This window comes from Phaenicophaeus curvirostris, chromosome 2, assembly GCF_032191515.1.
Source record: "Phaenicophaeus curvirostris isolate KB17595 chromosome 2, BPBGC_Pcur_1.0, whole genome shotgun sequence".
NCBI classification, from domain to species: Eukaryota; Metazoa; Chordata; class Aves; order Cuculiformes; family Cuculidae; genus Phaenicophaeus; species Phaenicophaeus curvirostris.
Window position 1 is genome coordinate 80213239 of NC_091393.1, and position 18637 is coordinate 80231875.

At 36.7% G+C, this 18637-nt stretch overlaps 1 protein-coding gene across 1 annotated transcript in view; it reads right to left on the reverse strand.

The window, feature by feature from the left end:
- Window positions 1–18637, reverse strand: part of PRKCE (protein kinase C epsilon) — a 296234-nt gene that overhangs the window by 106925 nt on the left and 170672 nt on the right. The window contains exons 3-5 of the mRNA XM_069852631.1: window positions 3206–3365; window positions 1950–1984; window positions 510–595 (exon numbers count right to left, since the gene is read on the reverse strand). Of these exons, the coding sequence (XP_069708732.1) occupies window positions 510–595; window positions 1950–1984; window positions 3206–3365 (281 nt within the window). The remainder of the gene's footprint in view (window positions 1–509; window positions 596–1949; window positions 1985–3205; window positions 3366–18637) is intronic.

An 18637-nucleotide genomic window follows, 5' to 3' on the forward strand; every position in this document is an offset into this window, starting at 1 on the left:
CCTGTTGGCACTATGCAAAAACAGCACTATACAAACACAGTCCTGTACCACGGTCCTATGCAAGTGATTAAGTTCTGGATGTAAAATAGTGGTTGTGAACCAGATATTCAAAAATGCTTCCAGTATGAAAAATTGTAGTGATTTGTGCAGGATGAATGAGATCAATTAGTGTTGCTTCTTCTCCTTTTGAATTAAAATTGCACAACTCATATTAACCCAGAAATGCAGAATGTTAAAAATGAAAAGGAGTGAAATGGGCTCACTGAGGCTTTAAGCATTCAGATGATATAAAAAGTTTAGTAATTATAAATAAATTGCTGTATAATCATTCCCATGTAAATAAAACTGTTATGGTAATATGTCATTCCTAAGTAAGTGCTACATCACGAAAGGAACAGAAGGGCACAAAAAAGTCTATAGCGTTCATTGATTAAACAGAGAAGATGACACTACTCAGAACAGATTAAAGATAGAGTTTTATGTAGAAAATTTATTTTATAAACTTTTACCTCATCGTGAGTTTCCTGTTTTTTTAAGCCAGCACACTTCGTTATTATAAGTTCATGGCATCTCTTGTGGACTACACAAGTGCAAACTATAAACAAAAAAACATAGAAGAATGAGTTTTCATGAAGATTAATTTTGATACAAAAGACTGAACTTGGAAGACTAGAAATGCTAGGACTTGAAAAGCTGCAAATGACTGGCGACCTAGTGTGTCCTATGACATAAGTCTGGCTTACAAAGGCAGATGATGGACTTTCAAGAGACCAATGAATTTTCAGAGAACTAAACATATCTGCCAAAAAGTATGCAAAACTATGAATTACCTTCTGAAATATTAGCTATAATTTTGATTTAGCTGATAAAAGTCCATGACCTCCACATTATATGAGACACAATGGCAAAAACAATTCCTGTCTGAAGAACTTCCAGAGGAAGAGAGACATAAACAGTAACTCACTGTAAGTGTCAAAGAACAGAAAAACCAAAGCTGAACATTCCTTCTGTAACACATTGTCGTAAGTTGATAACAATAAAAGGTTTCAGCAGGCAAGAATGCTTGCCAATATTCATACTTATTACTTAATCAATGAGTAACATTTGCTGATATGACAGATAAGATTAAAAATTACAAGGTCTACCATACTGTAGGATTCAAGGTCATTACGTGAAGAAAATAAACTTCAGAGTGAAATACTGAATTTTTTTTTCTTCTAGATTTGGTCATTGTAAGAAAGAAAAAAGGAACTCAAAGAAACTCTGCTGTATGTTAACACATTGATTCTCATTATAGAATGTAAAATGATTATTTGCATTTATTTATTTACAATGAGATTTCATCAAGGCTTCTTAAACTGAAAAATCATCACTAACTTGATTATTTCTACTTGTCAGACGAGAACTCAGTAGAAAAACATCATCCCAAGTAATGACTACATTAATGCTTCAAGAAACAGAGTTGAAAAAAGGAATTCAAAATGAAGCACTTCTTCAGTCTTTGCTATAAGCTTCTCTAACGATGACCTCTATAATTATCTCATCTACTTAATTACAGTCTTTGCAATTACCTGGCATTTTTAAACAAAGAATCTTAAGCAGAATAAAGAATTAACAATTTTAAAATGCAAGAAGTGAAAAATGAAGAAGTCAACATCTGCAGATATGCTCCCCTAATTGGATGTGCATCAAGAGATACCTAGAACGGTGTGTTCAGTGACGTGTCAGCTGTGCCCCTACTTCATATATGCTGCCTAAGACCAAAAGTTTTAAAAAAATCTTACTGCGGTTTACTGTAAAGACTATCTTTGTCGAGACAAATTTATTCTGATCATCTTGTGCTAAATTCATATTGCTGTTTGTATATATACAATGCCTGATGAAAACATCTTATTATTTATATAACATAATACATACATTCAAACTGCCCCCTGTAGATTATCTCTTACCTTGGCATTGGTATCCCTGTTTTCCTATTACACCCCTAAAAATAAAACAGTGTTTTAGAAAATGAAGAATACGTATTTTTAAAAATGAAAAACATTTCCTTTTGTCTTTACTGGACATGCACAAGTTTAAAAGAACATCTTCTTCTAATCACTAACCTGACAACTGCGTGACTAGATTGAGATCAATTCAAATTAGGAACCACATTTGAGCTGATAAGATGCAACAGGTAGGAAGAATACTTCTGAATCCCTTCAAGGACTAAGACACGTTTACTCTAATAAAATTAGGCAAAGTCAAAGGGTACATAAAGAGGGAAGCCAAAAGCTGGTAAAACAGCATTCAAGCAGAACTTGACAGAAGATTGCATTTGCCAATATTTTTGCTTGACATCACCTTAGCTAACGTAAAGCCTAACCTGCAGACATTTCTTACAGGACTGTAGTTGAGTTCATGCACAATTTAGATAATTTCACATTAAGAAACACCAATTCATTACACATTATTAAAAAATATTAACTATGGATCAACACCAGATCCTATGCATGTTAAGGTACAGATCAGTATCTCTAAGCAACTTTGGAAAACATCAATAAAGCTTCTGAAAAAGTATCAAAAACTGAATGTCTCCACCATTTTTCCCTATCTGAAAATTGCAAGTACTGAAAACTAATGTAAACAGTTTCTAAAAGGGAGTTCTTAACATACGTTGTAAGAATAAAGACTCTGTACACTGTGCACCTCTGGATCATTAGAAGTCTAATATTCCCATATGCCATTAACTTCAGTAGGTTTTATAGGACCTTGGCATTTCATAGGAGGAAGATGGTGATACTTCAGCACCTAATGAAGAATTCAGTCATCTTGGCAAAAGGTAAAGGTCTAATATTAGGACTGAATCTGCACTTAAGCACCTACAGAACACTAGACTGGCTGTCTATCTAGAATTTATAGAATCATAGAATCATAGAATGACCAGGTTGGAAGAGACCCATCGGATCATCGAGTCCAACTAGACAGGAAAAGATTCAATTTTGTGACTCAGTAGAGAAAAAACACATATACAACTAATTCTAACAAATATGATGGAAGTTTAACAGTTTTCTATTGTCATCTGCAAAACTGATGATAGCTAAGTATTAAACTGAAGAGGAAAAGAACTACTACTCCATGCTATTCATGCTTAAGCAAAACAAGAGGGTATGTTAATTCCTCAGTTCAAAGCTACAAAGAAAGTAAAGTCAAAATGTCTTCATACCATATAAAATCTCTGCAGTGTGAACAATATGTTGGTTGTCTAAGATAGGTGGCCATAAACTTGTGTCCATTAACCTGATGTACTCTGCGTCGCACAGCACCCTGCCGCTTTCTGGGGCGCATACGTTCCCGGAACACACGTTCTTCATTGTCTTTGGGTGCTGAAAAAGAGGAAAAACCAACAAGCTTCTTTTTGAGCATCAATTACTTAAGGACAAGGGTTTTCATTGCCTAGTACAGAACTCCTATTGGTTCTAAACCTTTATTTGTAAATTCATGTTGAGCTGAGGGTAAGTCTACTGCACTTTGTCACCGTCAAGCACACTGACAACCTCTTTAACAGAAATTAGAGTTTGAGTCTCCAAATATTTTATTCACGGGGTGGGGTGGGGATGGGGTGGGGTGTGTGTGTGTGTGTAAAAATTCAATAAAAGCTCCCAGCAACCCCAGTCCCCATACACTCAGAGAATGACGTAAGTGCAAGAAAGCTGTGTACAAATACATATTTTGTTCAAGCAGAACAAAAATTCCATCCAGAACTGATTACTTTGCAGAATTCCTGATTAAGATCTGAGCTTCAGGCTCTAATAATTCACTTTGATAGTAATACACTCCCAGCAAAATGTTCAAGGGAATGAAATCATTCCTCTTAAGCAATTCCTGTTCAAGTGGATATGAGATTTAATGTTCGAAGCTGATATATCTCAGAATGAAAACCTTTGGAAAAAAAGTCCTCCAAAGACCATCAGATCTTTCTTTCTAAGGCTTTGTTTTGAAAAGTATCACTAACAAATCCATGGAATTCTGTATGCATTAAGCAAAAGCAAAGGACGAAGTAGCAATGAATAAGTACACAGTTGTTAATGAAAGACAGATTTTACAAACACTCCTTGAGCCACTCATGTCTCTGCAAAACAGCATATCAGATCTGAAGGGGCACACATTCAGTCATCCATTCCCAATTGAATCTATGCATTCACTACTTCAGTGAATATAGTACTTTGAAATGTAATTAGCACTTGTCATTCTCTGATTTCAACTACTCTGAATTACTACGATGGCCTAAAGGTGCCAACTTTAGTCTGTTGCAAACTTTCCTGACATGAATGAGTTCTCCAAGCAACAGCACAATATTTAGCAACAGCACAAAGAAAACTAAAAGTATGAGAACAACTCAAATTATGAATTCCTAGAAAATGGTTTTAAATTAAGCCAATGGATGGATATCCTGGGAAAATACAGAGCTCAGACCATGAACAGAGATCAGTTTCTTTCACTGCACAGTAAGGGCTAAAACTCATGACAACAGCAAATTCACTTTATGCCCTAAAAAGTTCTTTACCCACCAACATCTCACAAAATTTCATACTCAGAGTGGATTTTCACCCAAAGAGACATATGTGGGATGGCCAGATTGGCATTAATTCTCTATTCTAAATAAACAGATTTATACACAAAGCTACCCTTCTTATTTATGGCCAAGAACAATCAAAAAGTAATGGCTCTAGATCCCCCTTCAAGAAAGAGGTAAGTGCCACCAAATAGTTATCAACTATGTTTATTTTTATGTCAGGTATGTTTGGTTTTATGAATTAGCACAACTGATACCACAGCCCCTCTAGACTGTCTTCCACAAAGAATGTGTAACATAGTTGGAAATCCTACCAAACACTTCTGTTTCAAGTGAATGACATATTGACTTTACAAACGTATTGGCAACTTTTTCAAGGTTATTATTATAGGAAATATTTTATATTAAGACAGAACTTTTCTTTTGGTTATCATCCACATCATTTAATTTCCTAATGAGTGAAGCCTGGATGTCAGAAAGTTAAAATCCCTTTCTCCTGGAAAGGGTTCCCAGAAAGTTATCTGCTTATATGAAACAAATAAGATGTTCTGACAGTGCACAGTTCACATTTGATATAATAATCAGTCTACAATACCACTTCTGTCCCTTTTTTCATTTTCACAGATAACACACCTGTAATTTTACACTGCAGATACAAATCTTCTTCTTGTTTTGGCTAAGTAAACACAGGATCATGAAAATATATCTACATATATATTTACTAACAAAGTATTGAAACTAATTTTACTGTATTACTTTCAGTTTTATATTTAATACTTCAATGAAATTCCATTTTCCACTTATAATACATAAACGAAAACAACGAAACAGGGTCTTTTTCAAAAATGCAGATTTGAAAACAGATAAAAGAAACACACCTGAAATTATCAGATTAAATATTTATAGCAAGTGTCAACTGTTGATAGAATTTCCACAAAAACAGCACCTCTGTGTGTGAGAAGGACACTCAAACAGCTCAGGGAAAGGTAATCTTCTTGGACACTCTTGGATAACATTGGAGGTTTGTTAGCCAGTTCCCCCCAAAATCTCTCTTGTCAGTCCACTGTTCCATATTTATCACTAAAGATTAGCGCTTAGCCATGCACCATGTCCTGCTTTAGTGCCGAACTGCACAGATGAATTGGATGTTCTAAAGCAGTGACTGTCCTGTGGTGACACCACCTCCATCTCACTCATCATTACAGCCTGTGTAGAGCCCCCCCATGTCCAACAGCAGCAGTGCTTGGCTGGAGCAGCACCTGGCATTAACAGTGCATGAGTGGACACTGGATGACTTGACACCAGTCAAAACAGACCAAGTCACAAGAGAAATTAATCCACCCGCAAGCTTTACCTTCAGTTTACATCAAGTTCAGCTAGCTTGTTCACTGTTACCCAACAAAAACACATAAGAATAGCTTTTTGACAGTCCTCAAGTAGCATAATGCACGGCACTGTTGTGGACCACAGGCACGAAACGAGGCAGTAACTTTCCCAGGTGACTCAGAAACATCTCTGCTGGCTCATACCTAGGGCTGTGAACCACTCATTCCTGGAAGCATTAACACTGGCCTTATGTTTAAATGAAAATCCATTTATCTCATACTGAACAGCCACACCAGAGACATTAACTTAACTGTTTGAAGACATCTACTTAGAAAGGGAACTACCCAGACTTCTCTCATTTCTTGCAAGCAGGAAAGCAAAGATTAGTAAATGCCACAGGAAAACAGGGAGCACTTGGGAAAATCCCCAACATTGCTGTGATACAGTCAACTAGTGTTGCCAAGATATATGTTAGAAAATATTAGCGTTCAAAAAAAATTGGCCTTTTAAATACATTTTAAAATGAAAAAGTCTTATAGTGGTATATAATAGACTCTAGAAAATACCATTAGGATACTGCATTCTGTGTGTGGCATATCTATTCTTAGCAGAGGAGTCCAAATTAAAATTAAGTGGATTTGTCATAGTCATTCTATATGCAAGTTCCAGTATAAACAACAATTTCTTCTCACAGTGTTAGTTGCGCAGTATCTGTCAAGTATGTATTATAAGTCATAACTTAAAAGATAAGTAAGAGTCACATAATTTTCAGCAACCCTCAATGGTGACAAGATTGGAGGAAAAAGACCCTGTACACCAAATAATAGGCTCTACTACGTCAAGTCTCATTTCATACTAAAATGGTTTCAGCATAAATGAGAAGGGTTCAGTGTGGAGCACAAATTGCAACAGACAGAATTATACTGCATAGCAAAATGTGCTATTTCCATTTCTTATCCTTTATGTTGCAAGTACTTAAAGAGAATTCTGACAACAAACAAATGGTAAAAATGTGGCAGAAAAAGCAAGCAAGATTATGCATACAGAGAGGTTTTTCAGCATTTTAGAATATTGACTTATAAAAAGGAATATGCTGGGCATTTGCCTTAATCTGGAGGAGACAGTTATGGAACAGTGATAGTGTTTCAGAAAGAAAAATAAAAATCAGATGTTTTAGTCAAATGGCTACTGCCCCACCAAAGCCAAACTGTAGGCTATGGACAATGATAACGCAGCAAATGGTGTAGCTGCCAGGTAACCCCACGCAATACAACACTGAGACCTCCATGGCACTTCTGGCAGAGCTGGATTTTCACTCCCAGGATTACTTGCATGTCTTCACATTGCTGTCATCTCTAACTACAACCAGCACCCTGAAAAAACGGCTTGTTTAACATAAACCCTTAAAAATAACAACAGAGGTGAACTGAACAACAAACGCAAAGTAACAATGATTGTACTGATGTTTTATTGCTGAAGATAAAAATTAAGAGCTTTTGCATCATACTTAAACCTGACCACTTTACCCTATGTTCTGAAATAGAGCTTTTATTTTAGTACTGTATATATAAACATAGGAAGGATATGGAGGTAGGAGAGGTAATTTGCCGGAAAGTGAGAAGGGACAGGAACAATATCTAGAACTCCTCAGGTTTCAGGATGAAGTGCAACCTGATCATTTTGCATCAAAATTAGGTCTCGAGGGATTACTCTCAAACTCTATTTTGGGCCTCTACTGTAGAGGTATATATACTGTCATCAAGATTTCTCCAAGCAGAAACTGTTACAGGATTTTGTCTGTAAGGCTTTAATCTTCTTTTTTAAAAAAAAATCCAAACACAACCCCACCCCCACAGCATATATTTACATTTCTATGTCCTTCCTTTTAAAAAAGCCTTCCTCAGTAGAACAAACTACTTTTATAACTTTGAGATAGAAAAACAGCAAAGTAAATGATACAGCATAATTTCATAAAGCCCTTGAAGGCAGAAATTAACTGGATAGTTGACCACAGTCACAGAAAGAGCTCACAATTTTTTCTCTTTTTTTCCTAAAATTATAATATTTCCAGATTATCTCTTTAACAAACACACAGGTTTTGCTTACTGTCTCAAACTGGCTTTCTTTATGAAAGCTAGCAGGAAATTCATTGTTTAATAGGAAAAGAATTAGCTCCTTCACTAACATTAGTTTGTTAAAGAAAACGATGATGAGTGTTAGTTAAAGAAATGAAAAAATGCTCTCAGAAGATGTAGGTATCTTCACAAGTCATGTCTGTTAACATGAGCTATTTACTGAGTGCATGGAAGAACAACTTGAACTTTAAAATATAGCCAGCCTAAATATGAAGGTTGACATTGTAGCATGGGCTCAAGGTCAAATTCATTTGCCTTCAAACATGTGCTCATCTTTAAATGTTTAATTTCTTGTCTAAAAGAGAGATGCTGCTTATATGTTTTTAGAGACTTCCCTTGGTTTCAAGGCTTCTTTTTCTTCTCTTTTTTTTTACAAAAACAAACAAACAAACAAAAATCAAAAAAACCAAACCCCAACAAAATAAAACAAAACAACCCAAACCTATAAAGCTATCCAAATTATTATTTAAACATGGTTCAAATCTTCTCTGCATACTTAAGTGTTATCATGAACACATTCATTAGGTCACCCAAAGCTGAAGTGACAACAGCAATTTCCCACATCCTTTCAAATGGAAATATTTCACATTTGATTCTCTCATTCAAGAACATAAAGTCCAGAAGTATTAAAGAGTCTCATAGCACTGAAGGTCCCATGGCAATTTCAGCACATGGTGAAGTCTGATTTAGTTTTCAGAAACCTCCCAACCTCGCCGGCTGGTAAAAATTTGGACCACATGTTCAAAAGAGCATGGTGCCTGGTACTTGAAGAGACCAAGTAAAATACCACTGCAGCCCCAGCCGCAGCCCACCCACTCTGCTGCAGCAGTGGAAGGTTGAGGGAGCATTACTTCCCATACATGCTCGAGCAAACTACTCCTTCAAATGCCTCTGAGACTTTCACTAGTAAAGTCTTCAAGGTGAGCCCTCACACATTTCTGGTCTCCATCTGCACAGTGCCCGCAGAATCACTGAGAACTTACACCAGCATAAGGTATTAACAACATGGAATTACACATTGTCATCTTCAGATGATCATGCAGCATGTTTTAATAAATCCAATATTTAATGAACAGATTTCTTTTTTATAGGAACTGCTGACTGGACAACTGTCAGGGGATGGATGTAAATATAGGGTGCTACGTCCATGTTTAGACCCCTGGGGACTCACACAGATCACAAGGGTACTGACCTCATCTTGGAGGGTGAATGTAGCAATTCCTATAGCAAACCAGCTGCCAGATCCACGAAGTAAGCCAATCAGAAACAGATTCTTCCTACTTCCTCACAATTTCTTTATTGTTGGTATTTAAAATTAATGATTTTAAGAAATGTGGTAGTCCTGAAATAAAGAACTTGCAATCACAATTTTCACAGTACATTTTATTTGGCAAAAGAAACTATATTGCTAAAAATACCCCAGGGGAGTTATTGCTATATGATAGGTTTTCTGAAAAGTCCATTTCATATCTGAAGGTTTTTAAAACACAATTTCAACTTCCAAGACTTTTTCCATAAGACAGAATTTAGAGCTTTTTCAGTTGGAAAGGAGACAATATCACGGACAACAGGAAAAAAAAAAATCAATGCCAACTAAGGTTATTTTGGTCTTCCAATGTTATCTTTTAGAGGAACAAACAGCCTCACTCTAAACACAATACCTGTATGCCAATAAATCTGCAGTTGAAATCAGAGAGGTGGAAATGCCATTCTACATATGGTAAATACTAAAGCTATTATTCAGGAGAAAAATCTTACTCCATGGAATGTAATGGGTCTACTTATGAAATAACTACTAATGTAAAATAGTAATTTGTAAAATGTATAACAGCTTTCATGCCATAACTTCACATGACAGACTAACAGGAAGAAAATTAATTTAGCTTGTAGCAGTGACATTCAGTTCGTATTGACATAGTGCTAGTAATAAGTACTATCAGTAGCCTGGTGTTAGTATCGATAGCGTTAAGTCCTGACAGGCTAACAAGGTGCAATAGCTCTTATTAAATCAACTACTTACTAAAGCAATAAAAGTACATCATCTTTTGAATGCAGAAACTACATATCTAATGCATTATATTATTATTATAAGATTATCGTAACTATGATCAGTCCAAAAGCGATCCTTGAGATGAGATTTCCCTATCCTTACTGCTTCAAATCAGCAAACGTATCCTGCAATGTGATTGCAGCACATTCTTCAGAGCACAACCAGCTACTTGTGGTGGTCGATATTCTGGTGACACACACTCATATCGACAGTCCTTTTAGTTGTCTTCAAGGAAAGAAGGAAAATATGGCAAAACATCACTGTCAAGGCTGCTGTGGAAGATGAACTTTCAAAGTGGTGTAAACATGCACGTTTATTTTAACATAGTGCAAGGCTATGGAATTATCTGGAGGGTCAACTGACCTCTCTGCAGGGTCAACACCTAAGCTGCTGGCCTTTCTCAGTTCCTCAAGAGGAAACGGTGTTGTGATGCTAAGAAGAAAAACAAGCACTGTGAAAATTTCAGGACAAAGCCCTTTTCCCAGAGGTAACTATTAAACCAGGCAGATCTGAAATGGGAGTATTTTAAGTATGTGTTTGTGATAGATCAGGGAAGTTCAACAGTCTTTTCCAAATAGCTGCAAAAGCTACATAGAGCATGTTGGAACAGAACCTCTTCTGACTCGGGATTCTGGCCTTTCAGGAAAGATTTTTTTTTCTTAAATATGTTTTCAACCTCAGCTTTGTTCCTTTCCCATAGAATAACAGGAGCGTAAGTAGCAGGCCCTTAGGAGGTGCCCAAGCCCAGCCTCCCGTAGTAGGGAAGGGTCTCATGTACTTCAGGCATCCTCAGCTTCCATTTTTCTGATGGTTCTTGAAAATCTCCAGCAAGGAAAACTCCACAACACACTTGTGTATGTTGTTTCACTGCTCCAGCAGGCAGGCAGCTTTGCTAATAGCCAACCTAAAGCCCCTTGCAGTAATTTATGCTGGATGAATGAAAGGCAACCTGAAAAAGCAAGGATTTTGCCAGCACAGAAAGTACTGAAGTATCTGCAGCAAGCAACCATCATCCTGTTGCACACCATGCAAGAGACCAGGGGCTGAGGATGGCCAGAGACACAGCAAGATATCACAGAAAATATGACTGTAAAAATTTTGCATACTTCTCAGGCCACAGCAAGGTAGAAGCTGCTTTGAGCTAAGCAGGTCCCCATGGACACCCCAATCCCATGATAGCTGCAGAATAGCTGTGATATCTGAAGGTAAAAAGGAGACTGAAACTCAGTTCCCGCCTTTAAGCTACTACATCACACAGTTGTCTGGTTGATTCCATTTCCAGATCCTCCTCCTGATAGCAACAACTTGTTTCCATCTGTTTAGGAACGTGTCTTAGAAGGCTCACTTGTGCTAACATTTCCATATTCATTCTCATAATTCCATGTAACTACATTAAGGACCTATAGCATATAACCTAAACAGGTAAGAGAAGATGGCTTACAAAACAGTTTTATAATGCTTTTACTCATCTACATTTTCCCCCCACCCCCACCCCCCAAAAAACCCAAACAAAACCTGAAGCCTATGATATACATTACACATATTCAGGTTTCAGAGTACTTCCAAGTGGTAATGAAATCTTCTTACCTACAACTAGGAAAGATGTCATTCTGTGGGGTCACCATTGCAGCCATAGGACGCATAGAAACTTCAGGAAGTTTACTTTAAAGAAATAAAAAATAATTGCTTCTCCACGTTAGTTTCCCAATAAAGTACTAATTACTTGCTTGTATCTTCCATGGGGCAGAGACAGTTGGCTGTGGAACTGTTTGTGATTCAAAAGAACCTCGCACAGTACCTAAGTAATAACTGAGAAAGCCAGAGAAGACTGCATAGCAGCTTCTTTATCCCAAGCAGGAAGAATTCTTCCCATTAGTCCAACTAATTGTGATATAAATTAAAAAAGCACTGCATCCTGAATACTTCACTCAAAAAATTCTCAGGAAGGCCAGAGGAACTTTTGAGGGTGGGCTGTATGACAGCAATACATTAATAATTTATTTGCAGACTTTTTTCTTAGACTTTCAGATAATGATAATGATATTTTTTTACAAATTAAAATAGGAGCTGTAAAAATTTCCAAGTTATTTCACCCCAACAGTACTAAAGTAATGACATAAAGTCTTCATACCTCCATATACATAAACTCACGGATGTGACTGTAACCGTTCTGACAACCAGAAGAGGATCTGACCCCAAGCAGTAGAATGTGTTATTAGGAATCACAAGTGAGGGAATAATCTTCCTAGCCACTCTTTACAAATAGGTTCAGGATACTTTATACCTGTTTTATCTTACTGTAATTGTACAGCAGCTTTGCCTGCTTGGACAAATAATTTCCAATACTATTAAAATTTCAAATTATTAACTGTCGGGAAAGAAATCTTTCAGTAGTGGAAAAAGAACAAAAAATCTTTTCATGCCAAAATAAGGTAAAAGGCTCCGTTTTCTGAAGTAAGTTGGTACTTAGGATTGTCCGTAGAAACAGTATCTAGCCACTGTTAAATTATTTATTATTCTTATGATATATTCTTGATAATTTTTTGAGTTAGGTAACACATAACAGTATCTTGATACGTGTTATAAACAAGTACTTGGCTGCCACTGATATCTGAACTCCTCTATGCCAGTTCTTCATCTAGCCAGGAGGCCAAATCTAGTAAAATTCTGACAGTCTGCAGGAATGTCTAGAGTTTGAGGTGTCATTGAAACATGCTCAGATACAGTCCCATGATAGCAGCCTGAGGCACTGGGTCCACTCTCCTCCCGAGAGTCATCCCATGGACGGCACCCAGGCAGCCTGACAGAAAGTTCAAGCTTTCTAATATAACTCTGTAATCATGTTTCTCCTTGCGTTTCACGACTTATAAAAGATATGAGTTGGTTCTACATGCTAAAACCCACACGATACACCTTTGCTTTGCAGTGAAGCCTGCAGGGCATCCAACAGGTGAAAGAGTGGGTCCTCACTTGAACTGCACGGGTAATTTTTTTTCTTTCTTGGATGGAGTGTGCATAAGTCTATAGGACTTTTGGATTTTTCATTTCTCACAACTCTGCTGTTGAACCAAATAAAATAAAAGCAAGATACTAATGTTCCTCGTCACCTTAGAAAATGCTGTTCTCCAAGACAGCTGCCACCAATAAACAACATCTGTAACTACTTTTTTCTTTTCAGCCCACTATATAATAATACATAATACACTTCCACTCATGTTCCAACATGTCACAGCTCTTACTGGTTTCCATTTTTTACTAAGAGCCATATTATGACAATTCTCTCACTCTCCACTAATATCCTCATTTTGTCCATTTCCTAAGTGGGTGTTTATTGAAATTATGTGTAAGAGACAAAAATGAGCAGCAAAAGAACTTACTCCTTCTTTCTACTGTCTTTCTGCAAAAAGTAGGAGGAATTTTTCTTATTCTGATATCCCCCACGCATGCACACAACAAAAGCTTAATTAAGAACGTCTCTGACTCACAAGCAGCACTGTTAAAGCAACTCTCTCATCTGTGTCTTTCAACATTAAATATATTGTTACTAATTTCCATACAGAGAACAATAATAGATATATTATGTAGATCTTGACGTACTCATACAATCTATTATCAGAATACTACTTCAAAAACCCATTTTAGCAAGGCATTTCTGGATATGGCTATATGAAAGAATATATCCACTGTGCCACAGATTTAAATGGGAATCTTTGAATATTTAAAGCACTACTTCCCTGCCCTGCTAGATGTTAAATCTATGAATTTATTGCATGGTAAAAATGGAAACATGTGCCAAACACTATATTCTTTCTCCCTGCCAGGTTAAGGGCACAGCATCATGAGGTAAATGCAAATGCTGAGTATGCATATTGTCAGTAGAGCCTGAATGCATTATGCAGGTTTTTACTGGGGAAAGGGGGGGGGGGGGGGGGCGGACGGGGGAGGGGGGTCGCTGACACTTCACAGGAATGGGGGGATGAACCTATCATTGACAGAACAATTATTTCTCAGTGACAAGATTGCATAAGAGAAGTTTTAAGGCTTCTTATTGCTTTGGATTTCACTATACAGGTTATTTTATTGTCCAAACTCTACAGAGTAATAAGGCAAGACCACAGCGTTAACGCATCCCACTTTTGCAGAAAGAATTTGGGGCCTACCGTGCATTTGCTACTAGCTCCATCGTGTGCTCTAATTTGCAATATTAGATTACTACTTATAAATGTACTACTGATTTTCCCTTTTGGAGGTCTTCAAGCAAATGAACAGTAAAGGGATCTCTCTTCTGCTTCCTGTGACTCCCAGCAAAGTTTTGCAGTCTATTATGTTTTGCACAGCGCGCTAGGTGAAGTACAGATTTATGTGATAATCATGGCTCTTGTTAAACAAAGCAACACGTATCTAGCCTTCAGGTTACGCAGAAAAACCTGAAAAATGTGATATGAACACATTTAAAGACCGAAAAGTATGACAAAGTCCTAGTGAAGGACATCCTCCCCAGTTTTATAATGGAAAATCTTACTGTCTCTATACACTGGATATGTTTTCAAATCAGTATTTGGTTGGCCATACTGTGCCTCTTACCATATGAGACATACAGGGGGGTAGAAGACAAGACCTGCCTGTGCTTGAAACAGGTTACAAAAACTTGTGTGTTCCTAATTTTTGCTGTCTTCTTGATATTCTAAACTTCCTCCAATGCTCACATGCTTATTTAATTCCAATTCTCCAGCATTTTAAGACAGACAGCTTTCATATAGAATTAAAAGATGCTTAACTGGATACCTAATTTCTAACAGTCAAAATTTCAGAGAAGTTTTTAAGCATCAAATGCTTGAAGCAATCTTGAGCCATTTTTCCTGACCTATGGCAAATTAATTCTCCAATAAAAAAAAAGTATATCCACAGAGGAAAATAATTGACAAATAGCCTTAGAAGAGGCAGCAGATGTGTTCATTGAGATGTATTTTGTTTTTCATAGTTCTGTAAAATTGAGGTAATATTCAAGAATGCTTAAGAACTTACTGATAGAAGCAGCTGGCAAATAGGAAGGGTGGGATGTTAGATGATGAGGTGTCTTACTTTGGAAATGGGGGGGTGGGGGAGGGGGCAGGAAATTACCAATATGGAACCAGGCAGAGTTTTAATCCTCTGATTTTGGAGAAAGAAACTCAGAGAAAAACAAGACATGAAAAAAAAGGGAGGGAGGAATGAATGTGAACCTAGAGCTGATGAAAGAGAAGGCATCAGAGAATATTCCTTTTGCTCCCTTTTGGAGAAACTGTGAGCAAAGCCGCTCACATCAGTCAATGGCCCAGACTCCAAGGCCAATCTGAGTTTAGGATTATTGTCAATTGGTAAAGCAATTTGCTTTCTACTATTTTGCTGTAAAGAAAAGTGAACCCTTGCTGCCACACAAAACTAAAAAATAAGAACTGGCAGATATAGATGTACAAAGATTTAGCTGCAGAAAAGCACTCATCATCCATATTTTTTCCACGGGGATCCATCTACTTCTCTTGTACTGCTCTAAGAGAATGGATGTTCTCATGCCTAATGAAAATATGTTAGACTTGCTAAGGTCCAAGCCAACCAAGTTCACTGAAACAACTAACTTCAAAAAAGAGATAATAATTTCGACCCACAACTGTTTTCTCCAGATATGCAATAGTTAAAGCTAATTCAAACCATGTTTATGCACTACAGATACTGAAAGCTAACTTAGAAAGTTAAGACAGTTACATATCATACCCTATTAACACTACTTTAAACTAAAAGATTTTTTCTCCTTCAGCAAATCACCTTTTGCTACTTCCTAAGACTAAAAGCAGTTCAGTATTAACCAACTTCCACAGCACTCACTCAAATTTGACTTTTAAAATATACGTGAAGACTCCATACAAGAATTAATTGATGTATGTGGGAGAAAACCTATTTCTAACACTTTTGAAAAGTATAAATCTTCCAAGAAAAAAATATTTGTTAAATTCTAGACTGTGTATCTGATTACTGCAGCCAAAAGAAAACAGTACTCAAAATAAAAATACTGATTTTTTTCTTCTCTTTCTCAGCACACAGACATCAAGTGCTACTTCAAGATCCAAACAACTTTCTCCCTATTTTGTCCAGAAACTAAATTAGACCACGAGAACTGAGACAAAACAGTTCTTGGAATGACTGCTGATTTAATTTTTCTCTTATTATCCCTGTTGTCTAATTGTTTTCCATTCAGTACTGACCCTGCCTTCACACCACCAGTAATACCCTTGGACATTCTGAAGTGTCAGGTAAGTTTTCCTGTGACTAACAGCACAAAACTCATCTGGAAACCTGTGCATAGCATAGGGAGGATAGGGTCCAAGTAAAATCTGTGGAGAGCCAAAGGAATGCAAGGAGACTGCCTGCAGCACAAAAGGATGACTACTCATAGATCTCTATGCTCTATATGCCTAGTCACATGAGGATAAGATTGTCCTTGGTTACAGCCCTACAATTATAGCAGAGACGCATATATAAAATGAAGCAGTTTGGCTCAGTTTACTTACTGTAGAGATAAAAAAAGAAACCTTGATTGCCTATGTCAAAACTGTAAGGATACAAAATGTTCTAGTAATTGTAAAATACAAACCGCAAAAACTTGATTCCATTTATTGTTTTGTTTATTAACAGGTCAAGAGATAACAGACACTTTAAAAAAGCTTTCCTTAAAAAAATTCAAGTCACAGCCCATGATCTCAAACCCTCTCTGTCCTCTTCAGTTTCCCAAACACCTCTGCTCATATTCAAACACTACATAATTCATTTTAACTTAGCCTTATCAGGTTGCTGAATAAGTATGTGAAAGTCAGCTGGCTGTAAGTTAAAAAAATATATTCAGTGCCTCCTTACTGCTGCTGTCACTGATTTAGCTGTTCCCATGGTAAACTTAAATCCACCACAGGAAGCTGTATCAGCTATCAGTTCACAAGTTGGGAAGTGTGGCGTATGGAGATTTGACTTAACAGATCCCAGAACTGCCTGGTTGAAGGATGTGGCAGTTGAAAGCTGGAGGCTGGATTTCTTTCATTTTTTCCTTTTCTTTTCTTTCTTTCTTTCTTTTCTTTCTTTCTTTTCTTTTTTTTTTTTTTAAAAAAGCCTATAATCTCAAGAAAACTAAGACACATGGCAGCATTTCCAAGTTTGTTCCAAAGAGATTTTGATTTCCCACGTACTTTGTCTAAGTGTGACTTACCTAAGAAGGTGTCAGAAATTCCTCAAAAAAAGCCTTTTAACACTGGTTGTCTTTAAAAAATGGATTTCCAGAGAAAAGCTCCCGCTTTTTTTTTTTTTTTTCTAAAATGATTTTTGACAGCTCTATAGCTGGAGCCTCTGACTTGACTCCCCATATGACACATCACAGCACTCATGAATTAGTTTTTCACAGTTATTTCAGTTCTGAAAAAAATGAAATTTCCTTGCTAATGAGGAATCAGAAAATGTCCCAAGATTATCCTCCAGACTAGAAAGAGTCTACCAGCAGATGTTATATCATAGCTAAAACCTAACATCTCCTACAAAACTTCTTCCTTCAGTAAACATCTAACAAAATCAAATGTATTCTTTCATGGTGAAAAGATTTCGCTGAACTTTTCTTTAATAAAACATTACCTTTGCCATTAGTGTAATAGCAGTCAAATAAAAATAAATAATGCATTTTCAGAAACAGAAACAAAGACGGAACCTCCCACTTTATAAAGTAATTTAAACTGAATAAGGCTATGTTTATAGCCTGCCTTTTTCTTTATTACACACCCAAAATACAATAACCAAAAGATTTTAATAACAAAGAAAAAAGTAAATATTGCTTTTAGCAAATAGTAAAGAAAGGCAAGAAAACAGAAACACAGCATCTTAAGATTTAAGTAGTCCAAAATAAAAGTACCTTTTCACTAGCAGTCCCCGAGTTGTTCCAAAGCTCTCAGTAACCCCCATTCAACACAGAAACCCAAACCTTTCTTTTCAGCATACTTGGAACACTCACTGAATTTGAAAATTTAACATCACACAATGAAACCAAAGCAGTTAATTGCGATCAGTGATTTTGTAATCCTGTAGTTTTGGGATCACCATAATAAACTTAAGTTAGAAAGTACTGATGCAGTGAAACTATGTGAACTCTGTTTCATTAAGTGTGTCTTAAATGCTATATCCAAACCCAGAGACATTTAGAATAGCTGCCTATATTTAGGAACTCGGACCACCATGTCCACATTGCAGAAGCAGTTTGCTTTTTTCCTACATGCAAGAATGTCATCTTAGTACACACAATACCCCTTGTTTCATGAGGGGAAAAAGTTACAGAAATGGGCCAAGAAAATTAGATGTAGCTAACTGATTTTCAGTGAGCCCACAGAGGACATTAGGGCGAAGCAAGCATTAGCACCACTTTTAGCAGCATCTAAACTTACTTAAAATAATTACTCCAGTATCTATTCCAGCAAGGAATAGAAATTACAATTCTCTCTTAGATAAAGAGAGACACAAAATCTCTATCAATATGATCCTCCTTCTGCATTGTATTCGTTTTTATCA